This window comes from Rhinolophus ferrumequinum, chromosome 8 (assembly GCF_004115265.2).
Source record: "Rhinolophus ferrumequinum isolate MPI-CBG mRhiFer1 chromosome 8, mRhiFer1_v1.p, whole genome shotgun sequence".
Classification (NCBI taxonomy): Eukaryota; Metazoa; Chordata; class Mammalia; order Chiroptera; family Rhinolophidae; genus Rhinolophus; species Rhinolophus ferrumequinum.
The window spans coordinates 11,129,287-11,155,796 of record NC_046291.1 but is presented as its reverse complement, the minus strand read 5'-3'; the positions used below and the strand labels follow the sequence as shown (position 1 = coordinate 11,155,796).

Here is a 26,510-nt window from a genome sequence, read left to right as displayed (position 1 = left end):
AGATTTGCTTAAACCATTAGGTGGAAGCCTCCTCATCCTTGGTTTATGGCCCAGTAATTGCTGTCCCTGTGTCACAGGCTCAACCTGCTAGCACTGTTGTAAAGAATAGTTATTGGTGGGTGTGGCCACATATACCTGGGAGCAGCGTCTATCTGCCCAAAAATATATGTATCTGTATCAATATACAGTCAGCACTGAATCTTCTCCTGGTACCCAGTTGACCTGATGAATTTGTTTCTCTAAAGTTCTAGAACTAATCAGGATCTGTGCCAGTACGATTGCAGAGGCCGGTGATTCTAAGTTAGACATTTGCTGAAGCATAAAAAATATAGCAAAAGCTTCTTTGCAGAAGAATTTCTTAAGCATTTAAATTCTAAGCATTAGATGCATGGTGACAGTCATTTTGGTAGAAAAATTATTAAAAGTCTTACTTCTATATGCTAAATATAAATAAACCCAAGTTTTATTTCAAGAATAAAAATGTTCCTTAAAATCTTTAAAACAGATCACATTCATATTAGATGTCTCTGAAAAGGAATTCTAATAAATGAACTTAGATGTATTGGCACCTGTAAGACAATGGAGTCAACATACAAGTGATAGGTAAATATTTGGCAAATTGCTTAAAAAGATTTTTTAAAAAAGGTTTTGTTTCCATAATGTGAACTTCTACAACATATTAAGAAACTATTCAGGCCTAAATTATTGTCTAATACTATCACAATGTGTCCTAATTTAAGTGGAAATTTTATTTATAGTTTATTTCATTTCGCTTGGTAAGAATTTCAAAGATACAGAAACAGCTGACATTTCTTGAAACTGCTAGCACAGGGCGAAAAACAACAAAAACAAAAAAACCCTGCTTTCATTCCATTTTTTTCCTTCTGTATTCACTCTTTCTTTTTTGCCAGGTGGCATGCATGCCGTGGTTTCATGGAGACCATACAATGCTTGAGATGATTGAGAAAAAGCGTTGCTTGTGCAAGGAAATAAAGGCTCGACAGAAAACGGAAAAGGGCCTTTGCAAACAGGATAGCATGCCTGTCCTGCCCAGCTGGAAGAAGAACGCAGGTGCAAAGAAGTACAGCCCTCCGCCCTATTCTAAACAGCAAACGGTATTCTGGGATACTGCCATATGACGGTGTGCAGGAAGGCACAAGCTTCACATTACTGAGCACGAAGAGGGAGGTCGATTCGGTCACGTGAAAGATAACTGTTACATATCTTCTCTGTTGGAATGGAGTAATGCCTGCGCTTCCTTGGAAACCCCATGGGAAGCTGTGCCTACTCATGGCAAGTTCAAGATAAAATGTATGTTTCTTTGCAATTAAGGCACACTTATTTATCACGGATTATTTTGAATCCAGAAGAGATTAAGATGTAAATATTTTACTAGTTTATGGGTGACACCTGAAATAATACATTATACGTATATAAATGACAGAAATATCAAGAATTTTACTAGATGACATAATTTCGGTATTGACTGGTTTGTTATCTCTTTTATATGTAACCCCTTGATGCCTTTTATTATTAATTTTTACAGTTGATATTGTTTTTCTGCCCACATTTTGCTTCTGTACAGAGCTCCTAGCTATAAATCACGTTCAATCACATAATATACGATCTGGTGCTAGTAATGTAGAAGTTGAACATCATATTCATTAAGAGCATATGTTGCTTTATAAGTTTTTAAGGGTTTGACAGGATATGAATGCAAGTGTGTTGCTTAATTTGGACATCCACGTTACATCAACACAAAAATTTTTGCTATATTGGCTTCGAAAGAATGTCTCTTTAATATTGTCTTGATACCAAGCAATGGTTAGTCACACTCCAGAGAAAAGTGAATAGGATATATTTGGACATCCTAGCAGAAAACATTTCCTTCAGAAATGACTTTAGGGACATGTGTCCATGCATCATTGATCTGATTGGAGGAGACCAGGGTTCACTGTGACAATGGAAGGAACAAGGAATCAAAAGCTCAACAGCACGACTACTTTCCAGAAGGTGGGACCAGCGGCATCAAAGCCACTGTAATCACGATTTAAGTAACTTTTCGTATGTATGTTTCCCCTAGAAAATGAGAAATAAACATTTAACCAGATGAGTTTACATATTTTAGTACACTAAATGCCAATCTTTCTCGAAATTTATGTCCATTAATGGAATAGTATTTCTTGTTAACTTTTTCAAACTAGTTATGGCCACATTTTGGAGTCATAATCTGTGTATGATCATCACACCCATTCTTACTGATTATGACACCATGACCAAAGAATTATGACCCCTAATTTATTTAATTTTGTTTCAAGGAAGAAACAGGAAATGCAGGGGCTCGGGGATGGGGTAGATTCAATTTTATGTGGTGGTGAAATTTAAGTTAAACAAATCATATATATCTTCTAAGAGTAACTTGTAGTTGAATATAAATATTGCCACTGATGAATAAAAAAGGAGACTATCACATATATTTTGTATATTTAAATTACTATTTATGCTTCCTAAAATTGACAGTATGTGGTTCTTCTTTATCAATTTAGTATTATATTTCTGAGAGAAAAGGTATGTGTTTGAAGTTATCGTCAGTGGTTTTCTTTGTAAGGGTTTTGACAGCAATAGTACAGTGTTGCTCAATAAGACCAAATATAACAGGAGTTAGGGAAGTTTTGTAATCTATATTGCTAAAAACCTAGTGATGCTTTATCAGTAATAGTTCTTTTCAAGCTTTTGAAATCTTATAAGATAATTTTTAATATTTTATAATTAATGTATATTTTGACGTCCAATTAGAATTCTGAAAGATAAGAAAGAAAAGGTAAGTGGGAGCATGTGTATGTGTTGTGTGTGCAAGTGTATGCGTGAATGAGGACTCGGTGAGAGAACTGTATACAGAAATGCTTTCTACAGATTTAGGATTTTCTTGTATAACCGAGGTGGTGAAAAAATGCAGAATCACAAGTACAGGAAATCATGGAGAGATCTTAAGTAGCTTAAAGAAATCCTGTTGCCATGTTTCACCAGTTACGTTTCAAACCCAAGAATCCATGGAGCACAAATCTAAGAGTGAAGAAAATGTGAAGAGAAAACAAATTACAACTAAAATAAAATGTGTTTATGACCCAAGTTGTTATACTGCTGTTAGTTATTATGACCACATATACTCACGCCAATCAATCAGATGTAAGACACGAATTTTCAGAATCTTTATGATGACATTGACATTGCTATATTTCTGGCTCAGTAGGGGGATGATTGGATAGTTCCCTTGAATTTTATATTTAGGTAACGTGTTTTTCAGATGCCGATCTTTTCCATATCTCTTTGAATTAGCCAGATTATGTTTTTTAATGCTGACCACTTGTCAAGAAGGAAATAGAGATACTAAAATGATTTGTGTTGGATTCAGCCATTCCCATGGTTTCATGCACTCCTTTTTCAAGCAAGTTATTTTCTAGTAAGGCAACTTGTTTGAAAATCTGACCTCAGGCAACCATTTTTATTTAATTTCTCCAAATCTTGCTTTCGATGGAAAATAATTGAAAGATCTGGAAAAGTAGCTTCACCAATATGTGATTCAAGAATGTATTATGTGCCTATACAACTGTCCATTGCAGCTTAGCCTATGTGGCATTCTATTATATTCTTAGCCATTCTATAATTAATTTCCTCCTTGTATGGTGTTCTTTATGTGGAGGAAAAGAGGTGGTTAGGATAAAGAGAAAGAAAAAAGGTTACTCTCTGGTGGCAGTCAATCAGGACACTTCAATCTATGAATTTGGTCAGATGACAAAAAAAATTCCACCTACAGCCAGAACCCTATGGAATGACAATGCTCATATTTTTTAACAGTGCCAAAGAACAAATCTTACATGGCATGATTATGAAGTTGAAAGAGCTCATGCCTATGAAAAATGTTTTTTTCACAGCACATTTTATAGAAACAGAATTTTCTTGGCTGTCAGCAAGATGCTTTTGTATGCGAAAACTTCTTAGCAGAGAAGAGACAAATTTCTTTAGAATTGATGGAAAGGAAAAATCAAGTCCTGCATTTCTGCCCAATCCCAGTAGCCAGCATATTCTGAGATATTACAGTTCTTTACGTAAACACTGCCACTTGTTCCCCCATGTTTATGCCATTGAAGCAAGTTTGGAGTGAAAAGTGATTGATTTGTGTCAATGAAGGACACTGTCCACCCCTATAAAATTGTTGGGAAAGTGAAACAAGACAAAACATTAAGAGGTTAAAATTTGCAGTGTTAAAGAATACACATCTTCAAATATACAGCAATTGTCTGGATACAACTAGGTACGACTTCCTTCTCAACATAATGGCACTGGGACTTCAGAGATACTGAGGTTCCAAATAGTTTTTGGTTTTAAATGCTTCTGGAGAGCAGAGAAACATTTTTCTTACTACACTTGGCTTATGCCTCATCCTCACACGTATGTTGGTTTGACTCTTTTGAGGGAGTTTTGTGGTCAAGTCAAAAAACTAAACAATCCTATTAGGAAATGGTGTCAACTAATTAAATAAGATATCAAAGCAATGCACATACAATGCAGTTTTCACATCACTTATAGGTTAAGGTGAGTCACTTGCCTAAAAAAGCAAAGAGCCTACAAGCTAATTTTGGCTATCTATGAAACTAAGACGCCTATGATTTAAGCAGTAAGTAATCTGAGATGAGAGTTAATTCACACTTGCAAAGGAATGGAAGTAAAATAGAAGAGCAATTCATAATTTACTGTGTCCCAAACTTAAATGGAAGCAAAAGAAAATGGTATGTATAGTATTTAAGATAACTCATGACATCTTCCCTAAATGAAAAATTCGATAGCTTACTGTGGAATGTGGACAATTTGTTATTAATCCATTATTTAACAGTTCACTATTGACAACTTATATATCAGTTATTTAAACAAAATTCTGAAGCATTTGGCATTAAACATGCAAACAGATGTGGCCCCTGCTTTAAAAAGCTTAATTATGCAATCATTAATATTTTCAAAACAAAGCCAATTATTTTTAAGAAGATATACAATATCATGTGTTTGACATCTCTTATGTCTTTGGATATGGTATTCTCTTTTTTTCAGATCAAGTGTACAGTCAAAATAAAATACTAAAACATATTAAAGTTAATGTCTAAGTATAAAAGATGTGTAAGCCTCTATATGTGCACATAGCATATGTACTGCTGTCTATGTAGATCAGTAAAAGGATAATACATTTTGCTATGTTGGACTTGAACACTCTTGCTTGGGGTTTGGATTAATTTAAAACCTTTGATATTTGGGTCAAATACGTTGTAGCAAAATGTGTGTGAGCTGAAAAAAATAATGTCTGTACATGTTTCCCTTTGAATATTATAAGGTTTCAGATTTAAGGGGAACTTCTTTACAGAAATATCGTTGGATTTATTGCAACCAAACATATATGAAAATCTTCTTGAAATATTCAATTGTTCCCAAATATGACTGGGTTTGCCCACCCTAAAAGCATCTACATTTACACATGTATACACCCACATACAGCATACATACTGTATATAATATATATGAAAATGTTTAGTATGCACTTCTTTTGTTTGGAACTCCTTACGCTAACATTCGTAGTGTAGCAATTTGTGTAAAGTGCACTGTGATTATAAAAACAAAGCACAGTGAAGTCACAGGTCTTGTTATCTTGCACTAAAAATGTGTTTACGTATTTAGCAATTGTATGTTTACTTTCTTGCTCTTTTCAAGAAGTTGAAACAAATAGCTATTGAGAAAATGCTATAAAATAATATGTTTTCTAGTGGATAATGGCACTACATTTTTGCAAGACAGGGTTTTTAAAAGAAACCATTTAACATCCATTCCAACATAACATGTTTACCGTATCTAAAAATCTGAATGTTGTATTGCATTTTTCATAACTCATTAAAAATGTCAGGTATGTGCCTGAAAAATTGTGCAAATAAGCATTAGCTAACAGATTTCTCTACTCATGTGTTGTTAGCCATTTCTATATACATAATAATATAAACACTGATGTTTTCGTTTCTCTTAATTTTTGTACTTGATTTTTTTTAGGTAACATGTAATTATAAATGTACTTTGATACTACTGAAGTAACCAGATGTTGTTTGAAAACAAATTGTTTTCTTTAGTGCATTGGCAATATTTTACAATACTTTTGTGATTATCATTTGTGCTCCCGTGTAATTATAATAAAAGCAATAGTTTAAATTAGTTGACTTTGTTGTTGCTGGTATTCCTTCATCAAGAAACAAGATCATTAACAACTCTTTCAAAGGAAAGGACACATTTTTCAACTTCCACAGTTTTCCATGAGATTGCATGAATTGGAGAAGATAAGTGTGGGTAAAGAGTGAGGAACTGGTCTTCAAATTAGTTATGTGACCCCCAGTTGTCCTCAGTCACCACTTGGCTTCTGCGTCTCATAGGTGATCCACTAAATAGAAGGAACTTTCACATTTCTTGTTCTTCTGTATGCATCTCATTCCAATTAAATGACTCAGCGTGTATCCAAAAAGTGTGCTGGAGCATTAAAGGAAAAATCCAGTAATCCTAGACTTGTGTATTCAGACAAGATGTTTATTGCCAGGGTACTTAGCACACTCATGTTTTCAGTCATACTTCTCTTCCTTAAATAGGGAGCAAGTCGGTATGTTTAATGCTACTGGGGTAGCGATAACTAAAATATTATTGAGCACCTGAAATATATCAAACAAGGTTCTGGAGTTCAGCAGGCTTACAAAAAAGTGCTTCTGTAATACATATTAAGGTTCTGTTAGATTTCTTTCCAGGTGGAATTGATAGCCCTCAAACACCCACTCCCATGCCCAACACACACACACACACACACATACACACACACACACACACACACACACACACACACACACACACACTATTATGCTTGAGTCTCCATTACAATGCCATTTGCCTTATAATAGTTATTTCTTAGGAGTTTGTCTTCTAATCCTATAGGGTATATTCCAGAAAGGAGACAGATTTGCTTGTGTAAATCTGTTATTCCCGAGAGTGACAAGCCCATTGTTCTGCTACGTGACAGTACTAAATATAGTCATTGACTTCATTTATGTACTTATTCAACAAATACTCATTGAAGTTCTATATACCAAGCACTGTTCTAGACATTAACGGGGCAGACTTAGTGCACTTAAATGGTGTAAATTTTGGTTGATTTATCCCTTCCTTTGACATTGTGTCTCCTTCCTCTCTTTGATGACATAAAACAAACATTGTATCAGGTCTTGTGACATTTTGTAATTTATCGCCCAAGATTTACTCTATATACATGTGACTACTGTTTACATAGTTATATATTTGTACCTATTTATACATTCATTGAAATTTCACTTTGCTATAAAATAAAGCAGTTTATATTAATGCCTAAAATATAGAAAGAACATATACTAGAAATGTGTGAGAACTATAAGAAGAAGAGGAAGAAAAGATTAGGGCGTGAGATAAAACCTGTGTAAATGCTTCTAGTTCGCAAAATGCATACCATGATACATTATGTAATTATTTACCAAAAGTTCGTAATTCATCATAATAGCAACGCCACCAGTAATGATAATTATGACTATGATTTATGGCTTACTCAGTGATAGATACTGCACTGTTTTTACTATATTTTACTTAATTCTTACCTGAACTTTATGATTATCTTTATTTTCTAGATGAAGTAATTGAAGTTTACAGAACTTGCCCAGACTTCTACAGATGATAGTTTTAGATCCTGGAAACTCAAGTCAGGCGGGTCTGATTCTAAAACAAAACCAATGCAACACACCCTCTTATTTAATGTCTGTTAGTTTGCTATTTATCATATGTAGAAATTCAAAGACATTTTGAATTTTATGTAAACACTATATTCATGCAACATCAATGGAATTAATGCAGCTAACTTAGATTTACTTACTTAACACCAAAAAGGCGTATCTTCCATAAAAGAGAACAAACTTCACAGTTACAGCTCAGTGTAGGAAACTATAGGTTTTCAGAAATTCTGTCATTACTGATCATTTCTTACATCAGAGTGTAAGAGTATATAGATCTACTAAAGAGGGTATCCACGACACCTCCCTAAACCAATCAGCCCACCTCTCATTAATAAATGTATACAGAAAACCAAGACTCATCGAACGATTGAAGTAAATCCAATAGAAGAGGTAAGTAAAGATCTTAATAAATTATAGATTGATCACCAGAGGTAGGTTTAATGTGAAACTAATGAAACTTAAATGTGAAAGTCACACACAGGTCAAAGCCACTCAAAGATGCCGGGAAGAGGGTCCTAGCAATGGGTTCACATGATGATGTAAAATTTGCAGAAGTATGGTATTTGACTACAACCAATTCCAAGTGATGTCTTTTTCTACATTATCTTCCATTCTACTTTCGTTTGATTTGAGGTCAAGGGAGTGGCTGTATGACTTGTGGGGATCCGGCTGAGAAGTTAGGTTGGATGTACATTTACTTTGGGCTTGGAGGGATATTTTCACATGAATTACAGAATTCATAATTTATTGAATTTTCCTTAGAGTAGCCCTCCCCGATTTGTATAAACTCCAGTCTTCACAGATTTTGGTGTTGCACTGATGGTCATAGATATTCATAGATATGGAGAGGAATATAATTTCTATAAAACTGAAACAACTGTCAAAGGGGAAAAAAGCTAGAAATCATGGGGGAAAAATCTCCATGAAGTATAAACTATTTCAGGGCTATCCCTCCTTTACCTCTTCGAACAAAAGAAAATAAACAATAAGCGATATGTAATCAAGAGCTTTGAACCACTTAACCACCATTTCAGAGAATTGTGATTTAGATTTCTGGATAACCTTTAGGTTTGTAGGCTAATTTTTGAGCATATTGTATTTATCACAAAAGTGGCTCCATATTCTAGATATGCTCATATCCTTTAGAATATGATTCTTCTAATTATTTAGGAGAATTGATAAAGTTAAATTACTTGGAAACTTAAGCACCTGTGTCCACATGGAAATGAGCAGATAGGTATCAGAAAGTTAAATATAACTATCAAAATGACCAATTTATACCCCTCAGCTCCAAATCTACCCCTCATTGCCTGCTGCATGAAAATGGATTTGGGTCCTTTATATCATTTTTCTTTGCAACTTGCATGTTAAGATTTCTCAGCAGGGGGTGATTGAGAGACAATGCAGGAAGAAGGGGACTCTCTCTTCCTCCTTTTTTCCACCTACTTCTTGCTCCTATTGTGCAGCTGCCAGCAGGATGTGTGTTGACCATCCAAGCAACTCTAACCTCCATCAAATTTCAGTGGCATCTGAGAGGGATGTTTCCAGTTTACCCAGGGCCTATGGACCAGCTCTTACCCAAGGCAACTCAGCAAGATACTCTGCCATCCAGTGGGTCCCAACCATTCCCTCTCTGAGGAGGTCTGAATCCCAGCATTCAGGAAGGGATTTCACCTTCCATGTCTGTTCCTTTCTTGTGTAATCTCCCTCAGCACCAAGGTAATTTTTAGAATTCTCTTTACTGTTGTATAGATTTTTTCCTGTTATAGTGGACTAATTCTTTACATTCAAAGGTCCCTGTTTACATTATCGTGTGATTTCTATCTCCTGATTGGACCTTGACTAATACAACAACTTTCAATTCTTCTTTACTATTACTATTATGTTTTTAATTTTCATGAACATTTTTCTGAAGTATTAGCTAGTACCCCAATAAAATACATATGTGCTTCATAAATTATAGCACCCTTTTAATATTGATGACAGCAAATCATTGAAACTGGTGATGACCTCTTTAATCCAAAATTAATATTGGTCAATTTTGGTCCCACTTACTTGTTATACATAGCTTAATTGTGTATATATTTTATTCAGGTACTCTTAATCTCTTACTGTTAAAACACTTTTTGAAATTCAGCAAGTTCTGTGATTTCATTCCTCCCACTTTTATTAATTTTTGTTAACATTAACTGAAATTAAATTGAACACTTTTGATATTTTAAAAAATTAAACATATTTGGAAGAGTTGGTCTCCAGGTGGAAGAATAGCTTTCAAATATTCAGTCTATAGCAACCATTCTAACCTGCTCTAACAAAAATAACTGGTTCACGAATTAAAGGTTTTCATAGGAGACAATGAAATTATATATTTTCTGTATCATTCTATAGGAAAATTAAGTTGGTTTCTTTCTGTATACATTATAAATTGTTATGGAAGATTAAAAAAATAGATGAAACAATTACAGTAGAGCTTGTATCCTTCTGGAGAAAACAAAGCTCAATTATGGTACCAAGAACTATGTGACTAGTGTTCTTTATTATAAAATTAATAAATATAAAAATTTTATTACTTATCATTCTTAAATAAAAAATGGGAAATTCTCTTGTTCTCATGCCTTATAGATTTTGAGGCATATCGTGGTTTTCTAAAATCTCAGATAGTGCGATTGACATTTATGTAACTCATGAAACTTATCCCCCGTTGCAATCTTTCTCTCTGTGTGAAGAATATCCAATAGCTTGTTGTCCTCTCCTCATTTGCCTCACTCACTACTTAGCTCAGAAAGGAGGGCTGCCATATAATGTTAGTTTGGAACTAAAACCTAGCTCAAATGACTTCCTGGTCAAGGCACGCGTTTTAATCTGCTGCTATTTGAAACCTGGTGAACCTAACAATAGACATTTAGCTTTAATAATATATTGTCATCTCATGTCTCATGGCTATGAAACCAAGCGAATTGCTAAAGGTAAATTAAGATTTAATACATATTCAAAACAGTAAATATTTTCTTCTCTGCTTCAGAAACTTTATTTCTTCCAGAAAACCAATTGGTTGGAAACATGCTATTCATATTGTAGATCAGGCAGCAGAAATATTTGCATGATATATGGATTTAAGGGTTCTTTTGGGAAAAAAAATAAAACTGGAAAAGGGGGCACACTGAGCCCATGTGTCCACATGACAGGGAGCTGAGTACCCTCTGTATACACAAGGCAGAACTACTCCCATTTGCTCCTCTCTTTTCCCCTCCTTAGAGTTTCCCCTGGGCCCCATTTCATTCAGTGATATTAATAGCTTGACACCAGTTTGAACTCTGACTCAGATGTTTGGTGGATTTCTTTCATGATGGTGTACATTCTTAGATTGAATAAAAACTGGGATCACGGAGTCATTTCATCGGATGTATTCTTATAGGGATAATAACTGATGGCCCTCGAGAACAATATTCACTTAATTAGCAAACTGAGTGTCAACAATGTAAATATATCGGTTCTTTCCACATTTTCACAGGTTTATCCCCTCCAGAAACAGATGCTTAGACAGAATTTGTGCAAGATGTTTGTTGGGGTTACACAAATGTGAAGGAAAGTGGGAGGAAGCAGACTTAACCAGAGAATACAAAAGAACAGTGACATAGGACAAAGACTTGGCCAACCAGACAAGAGATCTGGGGGCCCCATATTGGGCCCAAATGACCTTTACACCTCCCAGATCATTTGGCAGTAGCTGTAAAAGCAGGTCGTCACAGGGTAAATAGCTGGAGATGTCTGCAGACTGCACCCCCTTGTAGCTAGGCGGAATTCCTTCAGAAAGTGAGCCTTGGGGGGCACATGACTGACCCTATTCCACAAATTAATCAAAAATTCAATACCCAAGAAAATTACATATGAAACTTGACAAGCTGACTTTAACTTCATCTGGATTTAAAGAAAATGTGTGAGAATAGGCATTATGATTTTGCAAATGAACAATATATGAGAATTTGCTCTACCAGATTTCAAAACATACCATTAAAGTACAGTAATTAAAATAGTGTTATATTGGAAGAAAGTATATATTAGAGGAGAAAAAAATGACAGAATAGAGGCCAGAAATCAAGTGAAGAGTATATGGCGATTAAACATAGAATGAATGTGGAATGTAGGGAACAAAACAGATTATTCAACAAATCAAGTGGGCATAATTGTTCATTCATTTGAACAAAAAATAAATTTAAGTTACTACTTTACACCAGTCCTTGAAATAAATTTTAGTTGAATTTAAGAGTTAAATGTAAACCCCTAAAACTATAATGGCATTTTATAAATAATTTAAGTTATAATGAAATTTAACTTATTTTATAATGGTTTTCTGACTGGAGAACAACAAAACTTCTTAAACCCAACACACTCTAGATTCTGTACTTATTAGGAAGAAAACTGTGTCATATTGAAAACTCTGTGTAATAAAGGACACCAGAAATAAAAGTTAAAAAGCTAGGAGAAATATTTGCAACATATACACATACCCAGTATAAGAAGGATGTCTAACATATAAGAGCCCCTAAAAATCTATATGAAAATGCAAAGTAATAGACACATGGACAAGGAATGTGGATAGGCAATTCAGAGGAGATGCAAAGAGCTAATATATAAAAATATTGTTAAATCAATAATCAGAAAATGCAAATTAAGCAATAGTGGTAGATATTTCTAGTTCATCAAATCTTGCACAAATTGAATAATTGATAGATCATATCCAATATTGGCTACAGTATGAGTCAATGTGTAGTCTCATGACTATTTTTAGTAGCATAATTAGTTTACAACTTTTTTAGAGAAAACTTTTGGCAATTTCTATCAAAACTGACTATATAAATTCTGCCTTGGTCCATTCATAGGGTTGCAATATGGATGGACCTAGAAGGTGTTATGCTAATTGAAATAAATCAGACTGAGAAAAACAAATACCACATGATCTCACTTATATGTGGACTCTAAAGAACAGAATAAACAAACAAACAAACAAAACAGAAATCGATTCATGGATACAGAGAACAAACTGATAGTTGCTAGAAGGGCGGGGATAGGTGAGAAAGGTGAAGGAATTATGAAGGACAGGTTGGTAGTTACAAAATAGTCATAAGGATCTGAAATACAGTATGGGAAATATAGTCAATAATATGGTAAAAAGTATGTATAGTGTCAGATGGGCACTAGACTAACCCAGGGAGACCATCTCATAAGTTATATAAATGCCTAACCATTATGCTGTACACCTGAAACTAATATAAAATAATACTGAATGTCACCTATAAATAAAAATATATATGTAGTCACAGAATGTAAAGTACAGTATAGGGAATATAGTCAATAGTATTGTAAGAGCTATGCGTGTGTAGTAGACTTATTGGCATTATCTCTTTGTGAGGTGTGTAAATATCTAATCACTAACGTCTTTTGTACATCTGAAACTAATAATAAAAAAAAATTTGCCTTGGGTACAAAAATGTAAGAAACAAATGTAAGATCCTCTATTGTCACTATTTTATATACGTGAACAATTAGAAGTGATACCAATGCCATTATCAGGGAAATAATTGAGTTAAAAAATCGTACATAGATATTATTTATATTAATTGACAGATGCTGGAGTAAGCTGTAGTTATCCACCCCTCAAACTCTCAGTGGCTTAAAATTCAAGGTTGTTTCTTGCACACCCACAGCCTTCTCAGGTCAGCTGGGGACTCTGTCCTGTATCTCCCCACCCAAGATCCAGGCAGCTGGAGCAGTCACCAGACTGGAACGTTCACATACACTGTGACTCTCCAGCAGAGGAGAGGGTGTGGTGTCTTGCAGACAGCTCTTAAAGCTTCCACTGAAAAATGATGCATGTCTCTCCCACCCACATTTTATTCACAGAGCCACACCTGACCTGAAAGACACTTCCAATTATATTCATACCTATAATTATTATTAGAAACTAAGAAACTACTACACAATGGAATAAACAATATTGCAACTAGAAAGCATAAGGCAGGTAAGCATATTCATATTTTAACTAAAATGTATTAGCTCAACAGTATATGTAACTTCCATTACTATGTTGAAAACATATATATATATATTTGTATATGGACATATGTATTCATGTAAATGAATAGACAAAGTTTTGAAATTATAAACCGTTAACAAGAGGAAGTGGTACATCATCAGTCAAGAGCAGTGAGGAACCCACTTTTATTTTTACTTTATATACAATGTATTTTTCAAAATGTAATCGTAGGAATGCATCAATTTATGATTTGTTTGATTTAAAAACAAATTTTTAGAAGGGTAACCCAGGCTCTTGAAACTTCTCCCACTTCTCCAGATGGGGGAGAAAAAGTCAAAAGAGGTGAAGTAGAACAATAAAGGTCAAGAGGTGAAGTATATCCCAAGAAATATTTGCGTGGATTGGTGAAGATGCCAGGGTTCTAGTGTTTGTTTCCAGATAAAGGAGTCAATAATTTTAGTTTTATCAAATCAAAATGTATTTGACTAGGGAATTTTAGTCCTAAATTTCTTCCCTGTGGGCCAACATTTCTTGAAACAAATTATTTAGGGGAAAAATGCTGGCCTATTTTCCTCAATAGTCGGAGAGGGAGAGGGAGAGAGAAAAAGGGAAGGAAAAGGAGAGGGAGAGGGAGAGAGAGACAGAGAGAGAGAGTCTCACTGTCCGAAGATAATTTGTCCTTTCTCAATTAATGCATTAATAACTTCCCTCACTTAGAGGCAGGTGACAGCACCTAGCCCACACCTTGCTATGTGGTGATCTGTTAGAGTTAAAGCAAGTCTTTAGAATTTTGTCACGCTTAAACAATATTAACGAATAAAGTCAACGGGTAATGGGCATTACCTGTTTCTATATAAACCCGTATAGTTTATATAGAATTGTCCTCTAAAGATCAAAATTCAAACTGTTAATCAGATGTAAAGTCTACTGAATACATCTGATTTAGTTGTGCTTTTTTGTTTTTATACTGAAAAATTATTTTATTTTGTTTTACTTTACTTTTACTAAAATAATTATGTATGCAAAGCACAGTAAGAGAAATTTTTTACTGTCTGTACTTCTTTTCTGGCTGTTATTTTTATTTTGTCATTATTACTGAAAACATTTATTTTTCCTATAGAGGAGTGAGTATCAAAAAGTAATACACTCCAGATAAATATATATATATATATATATATATATATATATATATATATATATATATATATATGGTACTGATTATAACACACACATGCAGACACACAGGCACTCACACATAAATGAAGTCATTTGTCTATCATTCTGGGTTTTTCTCTGCCCTTCAAACTTATTCCCGATAGAAAAGTTCAACATCACACAGCTTACTCTTCCCTGGGTCTTTCCCAAGACTTTCTCCTGAATATTCTCCCATGATCTCAGGGACCAGCCAGTGGAGAAAAGGGGACAGAAGGAGAAGTAAAACAGTGGGTTCATCACTTGTTGCAGAGATGGAAAACTTCATCTTTTCTTTAGTTCAATCTTTCAAACTTTAATCAGGAAAAGAACATCCGGAACCTTATAAGGATATGCAGCCCACTGGTATTGTCGAATCTACCTACAATTCAGGTTTGCTTAGCATCTCAACAGAGTAACAACTGTAGATAGGGCCAAATTAATTTCCATAAATCTTTGCCCTCTATTCTCTTTAGTGGTTAAAGCTGGACTGTTAGATCAGGTGTCCTGCTGGTAGGCATCAGGGAGCTATCTTACCTTTTGCTGTCATCTATGAAGTTCTACCACGTATACATACATCATCCATTTAAGTCACACAGCCCTGGCGTTTTTTTCTTTTTTTTTAATTTTAATTTTGTATGTCTAGTTCGTAAATAAGAAAACACGTTTTTCAGAGTGCTAGAATAATCTGCTCAGGACCACACACGTAGTTAGTGGCAGAGCAAGGATTGGAATTTAAATCTGGCTTTAAAATAAACTCTCTTTCAACCACCTTGCTTTGTCCATAATGAATATTAATCTCAGTAAATGCTCAATGGCCCTGAACATTACTTTCAAATCATGAGAACGTAAATTTTCACAGGGAAAACAGGCAGTGGGAACTGTATTAGTCAGGTTCTCCAGAGAAAGACAAGCAAAAAGGTTTATATATACATTTATGTGTGTAAGGAGATTTATTATAAGGAATTAGTTCATGTAATTATGGAGGCCGACAAGTGCCAAGATCTGCAGGGTGATTTGTCCAGCTGGAGACCCAGGAGAGCTAATGGTGTCCTTTTAGTTCAAGTCCAAAGACCTGAGCACCTGGAGAGCTGATGGAGTTGTTCCAAACAGAAGGCTCGTAGGCTTGAGATTCAGGGAAAGCTGATGCCTTAAGTTGAGTCTGAAGGTAAAAGCTGATGCCCCAGTGCTAAGGCAGTCAGGCAAAAGAAATTCTCTCTTACTTGGGGTGGAGGGGGTTGGCCTTTTCTTTATTCAGGTCTTCAACTGATTGAATGAGACCCATCCACATTAGGGAGAGCAATCTGTTTATCTACTGATTAAAATGCTGCTTTCATCCCAAAACACCCTCACAGAAATACCTGGAACAATATTTGATCAAATATCTGGGTACCCCATGGCCCAGTCAATTTGACACATTAAATTAACCATCATAGAAACCTCACAGTACAACACACTTGCTTCTGGAACTGCCTGTTTTTCTGGATGTTAACTTTCTGAATATTAGATTGTGTAACTGTTTAAGAAGCCATCATTCTTATCTTCTCAAAAATGTATTATATGTGTGTTTTTCAGGAACTATATTCTTATGTTATGACAAAACTCTTTGCGCTGGTTTCATTTGTCTTGCAGTGATTAACCTGATTCTTAAATAAATTGTGGAAAGCTTCAAGAACCTTTCTTTGAAATTCTTCTGGGTGGCATTAAGCACTAAGGATGTTAACTAATTCCTTAAATTTTCATTTAAGTCAGGTTATTTTTACTTATAGGCTGTCTAGTTATCAAATGTATATTTATCAAAATAGATTTATCCTCTTAGTTTTTAAACTTTTATTTTCATTTTTAGAAAATCAATGGTCTTTATTGCTTTTTCTTTGTTAGCTTCTATTTTATGAGGCATACTAAGAAACTTTGCTCATTGCCCGGTTAACTTTTCATCTTGTATTACATATGAACTGGGAAAACTTCTCAAAACATAATTTTAAGTAAATTGGATGTTTTATATTACATCCAGAAAATACTTTTGTTCAATGATCACTGCTCATGAAAACTGTCAGAAATTTTTATGGATGCACTTAGTTAAAAATCATCAAGGTAATAATTTATGGTACTTAATATTTTCAGGTGGAATTACATTTATTAAACTTGATTAGTAACCAATGGACCTATGAAGCATGAAGCAAAGTCCTATCAGACTCATCAATCAAAGTATTAAAGGATCAGAGGGTTTTGCAAGATTACATAGCCAGCATTCTTCCTGTATTTTGATCTCAATGATTCCAGGTTGTAAGAATCTATTCTGTTTTAAAATCCCTCAGGATTCCCTGAGGATGTGTTACAAAAGGGCTATTGTACAGCAATCCGTAGCAGCAATAAAATATATTCTTGATATTTTTAAGCACAAAACTGAGGCGCTTCAAAGATTCACCTTTCTCTTCAGTTCAAAAATTTATGAAATACCTGCTAATAAGTACTTTCTGCTTTCCAGAAGATTCTTTAAACTTTAATGAGAACCGTTAGAACATTAATTTATATGTAACCACAGCTTCTACATAACCCATTTAAATGCTCTTCCAATGAAAGGAGAGAGCAAACGAGAGAAAACAAAAAAATGTCTGATATTTGCAGGCCCCCAAGGGTTGAACACTAATCTGAAGGGCCTTTGAGAGCCACCAGAGTACAGGAGTCAGGCGCTCAAGGGAACCCAGCCTCCCAGGTGGCAGAAATGCTGCCTCCTCAGTCACCCTCCAAAAGCCCTTTTTCTTTAGCAGATCCCTGGGGGGCTGAGATGAAAGTCAGGGCAGAAACACAACAGGGGTTCCGGTGCCCAGAATATGCAGGCGAGCTGAAGTTAGAATTATTAGATACGGGTGTCTTTAACTGGTTTCGTCTCTAAACATCTTGAGATGGGGTTAAAATTCAAAACAATTTTATTTTAGGGACTGAATCAGGAAGATTTATGAGTTTGGGTCAGGTCCAATTTTGAAAAAATTTTGATTGGCCAGTTTTGCTTTAGGAAATGTGTAGGTTTAGAAAGTCTCTTAGCAGTAAAGGCTAGCCCGTATAATTATTTTCCAGCTTGAGTTTGAAATGATATTCCGAAGTTCCTGCAATGTGGCATGTAGAGCACCAGGAATTCATTTGATGAATGGGTCCAAAGGATATTCTACACACAGAGCAGGGTTAAAAGAAAAAAGCAAAGGGGAAAAAAAGAAGCTAATTATTGAAGTACTGACCCAAATGAAAGATTGGGAAAAATAGGTGAGGATGGGTCTTTCTAGCTGCAGAGGAGATAATAATACTCTGGGTTGGGGACAGGGTGACCATTCAGAAATCAGTGGCATTCAGTAAATCACTGATATTGGTTTCTGATAAAGGACTCATGCCCTCCACTCTCCCCTAAAGCCAAATTCCTGAGTATAGCTGGGGTAGGATGAGGGAGAGTGGGGTTAGGACAGATTTCCCATAGAGTTTGGAGAACTTAAAAATAGAAGAAACTTTTCTAGCATCTCTGTCTAAAACCCTCACAGAGCCCCTCGTTCATGACCCAAGAATAGAAGAGTACGATGGGGGTGTAAAGATATTTTAAGACAGACTTTGATAGCACTGCCAAGTTTTCCTGCCCACAGAATGCAGAAGAAGAAGGGCTGAACATTGACAAAACCCATGATGGAAGACTGGCCTATGAGACGCTGTGGCAAAGACCACATAGGGCTGTCATCTCAGGTGAGGTCCAGGTGGGCAGATGTGGACAAAGGGTCAGCGTACCTCCTCCCTTCCATGCTTTGACCATCCTGCAACCCCAAGAACGTAAGTGCTCCATTGGAAAAGAAGTAAGAGGGGAAACCCAAATTACCCTAGAAAGTCATTCCATTTCTCTGAATGAAAATGTTTGGAAAATCATGGGATAGTATCAAGATATATAGTTTGAAGAGCGAGGGCAGGGGTAGAGGGAGGAAGGGAGAAAGAGAGAGAGGGGAAAAAAAGAAGAAAGGAAGAGAAAAGAAAGGGGGGAAAAAGAAAGGAAAAATAATAGAGTGTTGGAAACAATCAAAGTAAAAAGTACAAAAAGGTCACAGTCTACATAGAAGCAAATTAAAAGGCGGTGTGAGGTTGAGCATTTCTTCATATGTCTGTTTGCCATCTGTATGTCCTTTTCAGAAAAATGTCTCTTCAAGTCCTCTGCACATTTTTTAATTGGATCGTTTGTTTTTTTGGAGTTGGGTTGAGTAAGTTTTCCATAGATTTGTGATATTAATCCCTTATCAGATATATCATTGGCAAATATCTTTTCCCATTCAGTAGGATCCCTTCTTGTTTTATTGATGGTTTCCTTTGCTGTGAAAAAACTTTTTAGTTTGATATAATCCCACATGTTTATTTTTTCTCTTAGTTCCCTCGCGCGAGGGTGTATATCAGTAAAAATCTTACTCCGGGTAATGTCTGAGAAGTTTCTTCCTATATTTTCTTCTAGGTATTTTATGGTTTCAGACCTTACATTTAAGTCTTTAAGCCATTTTGAATTTATTTTTGTATATGGTGTAAGGAGGTGGTCCAACTTCATTTTTTTGCATGTGTCTGTCCAGGTTTCCCAGCACCATTTATTGAATAGACTGTCATTACTCCATCGTACATTCTTGCTTCCATTGTCGTAGATTAAATGGCCATATAGGCGTGGATTTATTTCTGGACTCTCTATTCTGTTCCATTGATCTATGTGTCTGTTTTTATGCCAGTACCATGCTGTTTTGATTACTGTAGCCTTGTAGGATAATTTGAAGTCAGGTATTGTTATACCTCCCACTTTGTTCTTATTTCCATCAGAGAAATGCAAATAAAAACCACAATGAGATACCACCTCACCCCAGTCAGAATGGCTATCATCAATAAATCAACAAACAACAAGTGCTGGCGCGGATGTGGAGAAAAGGGAACGCTTGTGCACTGTTGGTGGGATTGCAGACTGGTGCAGCCGCTATGGAAAACAGTATGGAGGTATCTCAAAATTCTGAAAATGGAACTACCTTATGATCCAGTAATTCCACTCCTAGGTATCTATCCGGAGAAATCCAGAACTTCAATTCAAAAATCTCTATGCACTCCTATGTTTATTGCAGCACTATACACAATAGCTAAGACATGGAAACAACCAAAATGCCCATCGGTAGATGACTGGATTAAGAAACTGTGGTACATTTATACAATGGAGTATTATGCAGCCATAAAGAAGAAAGAAATCTTACCATTTGCAACAACATGGATGGATCTAGAGAACATTATGTTAAGTGAAATAAGTCAGACAGAGAAAGATAAGTACCATATGATCTCACTTATTTGCGGATTCTAAAGAAAAGAATAAGTGAATGAACTAATCAGAAACAGTTTGGGAGACAATGAGGAAAAACTGAGGGTTGCTAGATGGGCGGGGGGGGTGGGGGGTGGGGGGGGAGGGTGAGGGGATTGGAGGGCAGTCGGTGACCACAGGATGGCCACGGGGTTTGAAAATTAATCTGGGGAACGTAATTTGGTGGTTACCAGAGCGTAAGGGGGTTGGGGGGTGGGGGATGAGGGTGAGGGGGATCAAATGTATGGTGATGGAAGGGGAGCTGACTCTGGGTGGTGAACACACAGTGTGATTTATGGATGATGTGATACAGAATTGCACAACTGAAATCTATGTAATTCTACTAACAATTGTCACCCCAATAAATTAAAAAAAAATTAAAAAAAAATACTGCAGGCAATAAAATGTTCAGAATCTGTCTCTTTCCAGACTGTCCTGCTGGGTGCTGGGAGGGGAGAACACCACTCTGGCGGAATAATTCTAAAACAGCACCAAGTTTATTGTATCCTGGTTCCATTTAAAATTACTATAGAAGATTTATAATAAAATCCTGATTCAGCAAACTTGTTGAAAGAAATATTTTTACTCCTAACTTTATGGGGTTTTGTTTTTTCATGTTTTATGCCATAGTTTCCACAAAATATTTGGGTGTCCTACCAAACTGCCATCTGTAGAAACCAATAAAGATTCTTTACATGAAAAAAAACAAAAAAAAAAAAAAAAGGCGGTGTGATTTAGTATCATAAAATAAAATCAACTTGACCTTGATACTAGAAACATCTCTTTCAGCTTTCACAGAGGTCCCAATGTTAAATTTCTGAGATGAAAATGTAATTCTAATGCAGTGTTTGAGGCAGCAATAATATTACCAGCTTCATCGTAATAATGTAGCTGTCTATATGCTGTAACCTCTAGAGTCAGTCCAACGACAAAGATGGCCAGCTTGGTTGTGGGTGCAGAACAAAGGGTAAAAGTTAATAAAATTACCTATGTGAAAAGGAAAAATTTTAGTGGCAAAAAAAATTTTAGTGGGAGATGAAAGAGGGAGGGAACTGTGAAGAATATGCGTAAGGGAGGGTAAGGATAACGACGACTTCATCTTAAGAAGTGGAGAAGAGCCAACTAATACCATAACAATCCTGTGGAATGTGAAACAGGGATTTATGTGTATTACCAACGTCATAAAGGAGAGATACAAAAGCTAAACACACAGCTATCAAACATTGGGGATAAGGATGGAGAATGTGGGTCAAAGTTCATTTAAGCTACACCATGTCATAGTGACAAGAAAATATGTATTGTTTTTATTAAAAAGTAGCAAAGAGCATGTTATCTAAAATTATGAAGGGGGCCACTGTAAGATCTGAAAACAATAAAACCGTCGCTTCCCTCCTATAGTCATTGCAAGCATTTAGTCTGTGAGTGTAATCTCTAAAAACTAATCTGTGTACAACATTGAGACGTGTAGTAACTACTGCATGAATAAGGGGCTTTTCTGTCCCTTTATGTTTGCCTATAAAACAGTGACTCTTAAATCTACATAACTGGATTATATTTAGGCTTTCAATCTACATTTTGATGGAGATGGAAAATTTCTTTTGAAAGGATTACTTCCTCCTCATCCATAAAAATCTGCAGTGCTTCCCAGTTGCCTAAGGAGAAAGTTTCCACTTCTTAACACCAAAGTGACAAATCTATTCTGTCCCCCTATTAACATTTTGTGAGCAAGCCATGCTAAACTTTTGTTCTTACCGAAATAATCTATTGAGGTAATTATTCCTCTCTGTAGGAATTTAGCTTCATCCAATACAGACAGTAGAATTGCAACACATATTTATTGAATGAACAAATGAATAAATGAATGAATAAATGAGATTATAAAACCATAATAACCCTGTGGGGACAGAGTCCCAGAGAGCAGTTTCCAGGCTCTCAGCCTCATGTGGAAAGGTGCTGGCTCGGTTATTAGATGGCCATCAGCTGTAATCAGATGGCCATCTGTTGTGGCTGGTTGGCCATCAGCTGTTACCGGTTAGCCATTAGCCACTGATATAACTGTCGTGGCTATGTTAGAGAGTTGCTCGGTTGGCAGAGAAGCGGATGGCAGGTTGCAGATTGTGACTCTTGCTTCCTGTGTCTCCAACCCAGCCGCCAGCGAGACTATAGTGGTAGGAACCCCCCATCCAAGGCTCCATGGGTGTTTCTTTTTGGCCTCACCATGACCTGCGTTCTTCTGCGGGGAGCAGAAGCTGAGACCCTGCATGACACATGGTGCAACGAGCAGGGTGTGGTGCCAGCCAGGGTTTTCAAAGGGGTAATGGAGCAGTTTATACGTATGAAGGCTCAGTTTCGTGAGCAGGGTATGGTGCCAGCCAAAGCTCTCCAAAGGGCAGTGGAGCAGTTTGTGCGTATGAACACTCAGTCTCAGGAAGCCCATGAGGAGCGGTGCCGGGAGCAGGAAACGCGGTCTGCCTGGGAGAAACGTGACCCCTCGGTGAATTGGTGGTCCTCTTGAGCCTCCGCATGGCACGCCACCCTGTTGGCCATAGCAAGCGTCACCTGCTTTTTGGTGGTCCACTGCTGCCGTGGGCTCCTAGAGTTGTGGACATCTTCCGCCGAGGCCACCAGCCACTCGGACACCTAGCGCTGCGAGCAGGATTCCGGCCAGGTAAGAATGATGTCTGACTCTGGGCAGGAGGACATGTGGCCCCCACACAGCACTTGGTGCCCATTGGCTGCTGTTCTCATGAGCTGGACCCCCGTGGAGGGGTGGGGGGACATGAATGGCTCTCTGGCCAGCATGGAGAGGGCCCTGCAAGTACTAGCTGAAAGGTTGCCGGAGGACACAAAGGGTACAGCCGGCCGTATGGTCTGGATGTTCCTCGCCACCTTGCGTCGTGGCACAGAAAACGCGCTTAATGAAATAGCCCTGATACAGGATCAGCAGCCCCGGTGGGAGGCACTGGAAGCTTGGATCCACCTGTTAGACAAGGGGGAGCCCCACAGAAGAGACTCTGAGGCAGAGAAGCGGACGGTGGATTGGGGCTAGCAAGTGGGGTTGGTGGGTTGGTTGGCCAAGAAGCGGATGGCAGATTGCGACTCCTGCTTCCTGTGTCTCCAACCAAGCTGCAAGCAAGAATGTAGTGGTATGACTTCCCTATCTGTGGCTCCGTGCGTGTTCCTTTTTGGCCTCACCATATCCTGTGTTGTTGTGCGGGGAGCAGGAGCTGAGACCCTGCATGACAAACCCTATGGTTTGTTTGATTCCAGAAATAGATAATATTTATTCCACTCCTAAAGATCTCAAAAAGCACTACATTATACAATCTCTGCTCACATGTGTTTGAGGCTCTGATTAGAATAGTCTCACTGACAGTTGATTCTAAATGTGTGTTTGGTGAGTGAGTTAATACATGAATAGCTAAATGGATGAATGAATTAATGTATTCATTCTCAGCCCAACAATTCCCATCAAACAAAGTTAATTGAATTTAACTGCTGGATGTATTTGAGTTTTCTCATTTTAGAATTAAAAACTTGAATCTGTAGGATAGTTAAATGTCTAGGTGTTCTTAAAATAGGTGATGTGTGAATGAAAAATTAGAGCCCAAACTCGGCTATTCAATGTTTTATCTATGATAATTCACTGCGTAAAAGCTTTTTCTCTGTTTAAAGCTTTCACCACCAAACATTAGTCTCCTTTGCCGCCTTTATTTGTTCTTGCTATGGTAATGATAGACAGGATCCCAGCTAGCCGGGAGCTGTAAAGGGCCGTAGCCACATCACCTGTGAGCACGGATGCTGTGAAACAGCATCTTCCTAAAGCAGAGTGGTCTGTGGCCCAGGCAGTTTGAAGCAGGTGTGTGATTAATGTGGGGTGGTGAATGGTGGTGGCTGGGATCCAACAGCAGCAGGAGGACTGGGAGAGAAACTCAGTGGGAAGACCTGACTGTGTACAAGGCAGATAAGGAAAAGCCTCAGTGAATTGTTTGGGCTGTAATTACTGCAGCTTGCAACTGTTTTTAATACAAAGGCCAACCAGGAGAATTGGGCCAGAGCTTGGTGGATGCGGACCAGCTTTCAGCTTCTGCGTTTTTTTTATTTCCTCTCACCCTTTCAATATTATCACCATTTTGGTGATCTTCACCAAAGATTGAAGGCAAACATCTGTTGCTTTGAGGTAGGGAGTGTTGGGAGCCTCTGAGTGGAATTGGCGTGATGAAAAACAGCTTGGTCTTCAGGTAAGCAAATGAGTTCATTGCATTTCAATTATAGAATTTATGTTTCCCATTTATTTATAAGAAGATGCCATAAAAGTCTAATTGCCTAGAGACAGAAAACTGATGAACTGAATTCTTATCCTCATGTCACTTAGGTTTTGGCAGTAGAGGCTCAAGGTATAATTCTACATCAAACAAACAACAGTGCTGAAATGGAGTGGTTAAGGTGGCCGGTGATAGAAGCAACATATGACTGAATCAGATCATGAAGTCAAGAAAGAACTTAAAATGTATTTCTTGTTTCCAGGTAGATATGACAGTTAAAATAATATGTCTGTGCCTGGGCGAGACCGTGGGTTTAAGTGTTCCTTGCTTTAAGGCAGGCCTGTGAGTTGGTTTGCACCTTAGAGATTGTGTCACTGGTTCTCCAAAATAAAACAGCCTAATATTTCCATAGATATCTCTGGGATTCCTTAGCCTGGAAATGATTTTGACTTTAGCCTTGACAACCAGGTAGTCTATACATTCATTGTAGTAATCCTGTTTAGAAATCATATATTTTTGTTTGTGATTCTCTACCTAGGAGACTTTTAGCTTCTTGTGGTAAGGGCCACATCTGTTCTGTCCACCGTAATCCACCAATTCATTGCCCTATGCCTGATATGATAGGTGTTTAACTAATGGACGTTGAATAAATGAATCATGATAAGAATTTGAATATTAAATGTTTCACAGCATAAGTCTTAGAGGAACGAACAAGTGTTTCAAGTTGGTGATTGCAAAAAAAGATTTTGGCTAAACTCAAGCAAAAACTGCTAAAGTTTTCCAAAACTGGAATAAGGTGCTTTGTGAATTGTTGAGTTCTATTGCATCCAGTGGAAAACTGTACTTGGCTTGTGGTAAAGAGGAACAATGCTCAGTGCTTGCAGTCCTTTACGAAGTAACTTCCCACTGTTACTCGGACTTCTCCCAACCACTCAGGCTTCTCTTGGTTCCTCCACTGGCATTTCCCACTGTGGCCTTTTTGACACTATACATTTCTTTTGACAGGATGCTCCCTCCCTCTTGAAGGCATAGCTCCTCTTTGCAGGTAATCTCATTGGCATTCTATGAATATTAGAGTTCAAATTCTTGAGTACCTCCTCCATGCTTGCGACCCATTCTCTTTGGTAACTCTCACTCATTTAGTTTATGCATTCATTTTCCTCCTTCCCTAGGACCATGAATCCACTGAAGTCAGAGATTGTTTTTCACAGCTCATTGGGTCCCTGAAAAGTAGACTTGATGCTTCTCAGGGGATCAGTAAACACTGGTAGGATGAATGGGTAAATAAATCCTGGCCTGAGCTTTAAAAAGTACATTGCTACCTGTGATGGTTAATTTTTTATGTCAACTTAACTAGATCATAATATTGGCTTAAACATTTCTCTTGGTGTTTCTGTACAAATGTTTTGGGATGAACTTAACGTTTAAATTGGTAGACTGAGAAAAGCAGATTGTCCTCCCTAGTGGGTGGGCCTTGTCGAAACAGTTGAAAGCCTGAATAGAACAAAAAGGTGGACTCTCCCTCAAGTAAGAGAAATTCCTTTTGTCTGACTGCCTTTGAGTAGGGACATCAGTTTCTTCCTGTCTTCAGATTTGGCTCACTCGGTCTCCAGCTTACCTACTGCAGATCTTGGGACTTGTCAGGCTCCACAATCACATGAGCCAATTTCTCATAATACCTCTCTCTCTCTCTCTCTCTCTATATATATATATATATATATATATATATATATATAGAGAGAGAGAGAGAGGTAGATAGATAGAGAGAGAGAGAGAGAGAGAGAGAGAGAGAGAGAGAGAGAGAGGTAAAACATATATAGAAAAACTCTACATTCTCCAAGGAAACAGAA

General features: G+C 37.0%; 1 protein-coding gene across 1 annotated transcript in view; it reads left to right on the top strand.

The window, feature by feature from the left end:
- The window catches only part of NYAP2 (neuronal tyrosine-phosphorylated phosphoinositide-3-kinase adaptor 2), a 246,869-nt gene extending 240,837 nt beyond the window's left edge, over nt 1–6,032 (top strand). Inside the window, exon 8 of the mRNA XM_033111355.1 lies at nt 912–6,032. Coding sequence (XP_032967246.1) covers nt 912–1,139 — 228 coding nt within the window. The 3' untranslated portion in view covers nt 1,140–6,032. The remainder of the gene's footprint in view (nt 1–911) is intronic.
- Nucleotides 6,033–26,510: the final 20,478 nt, after the last annotated feature.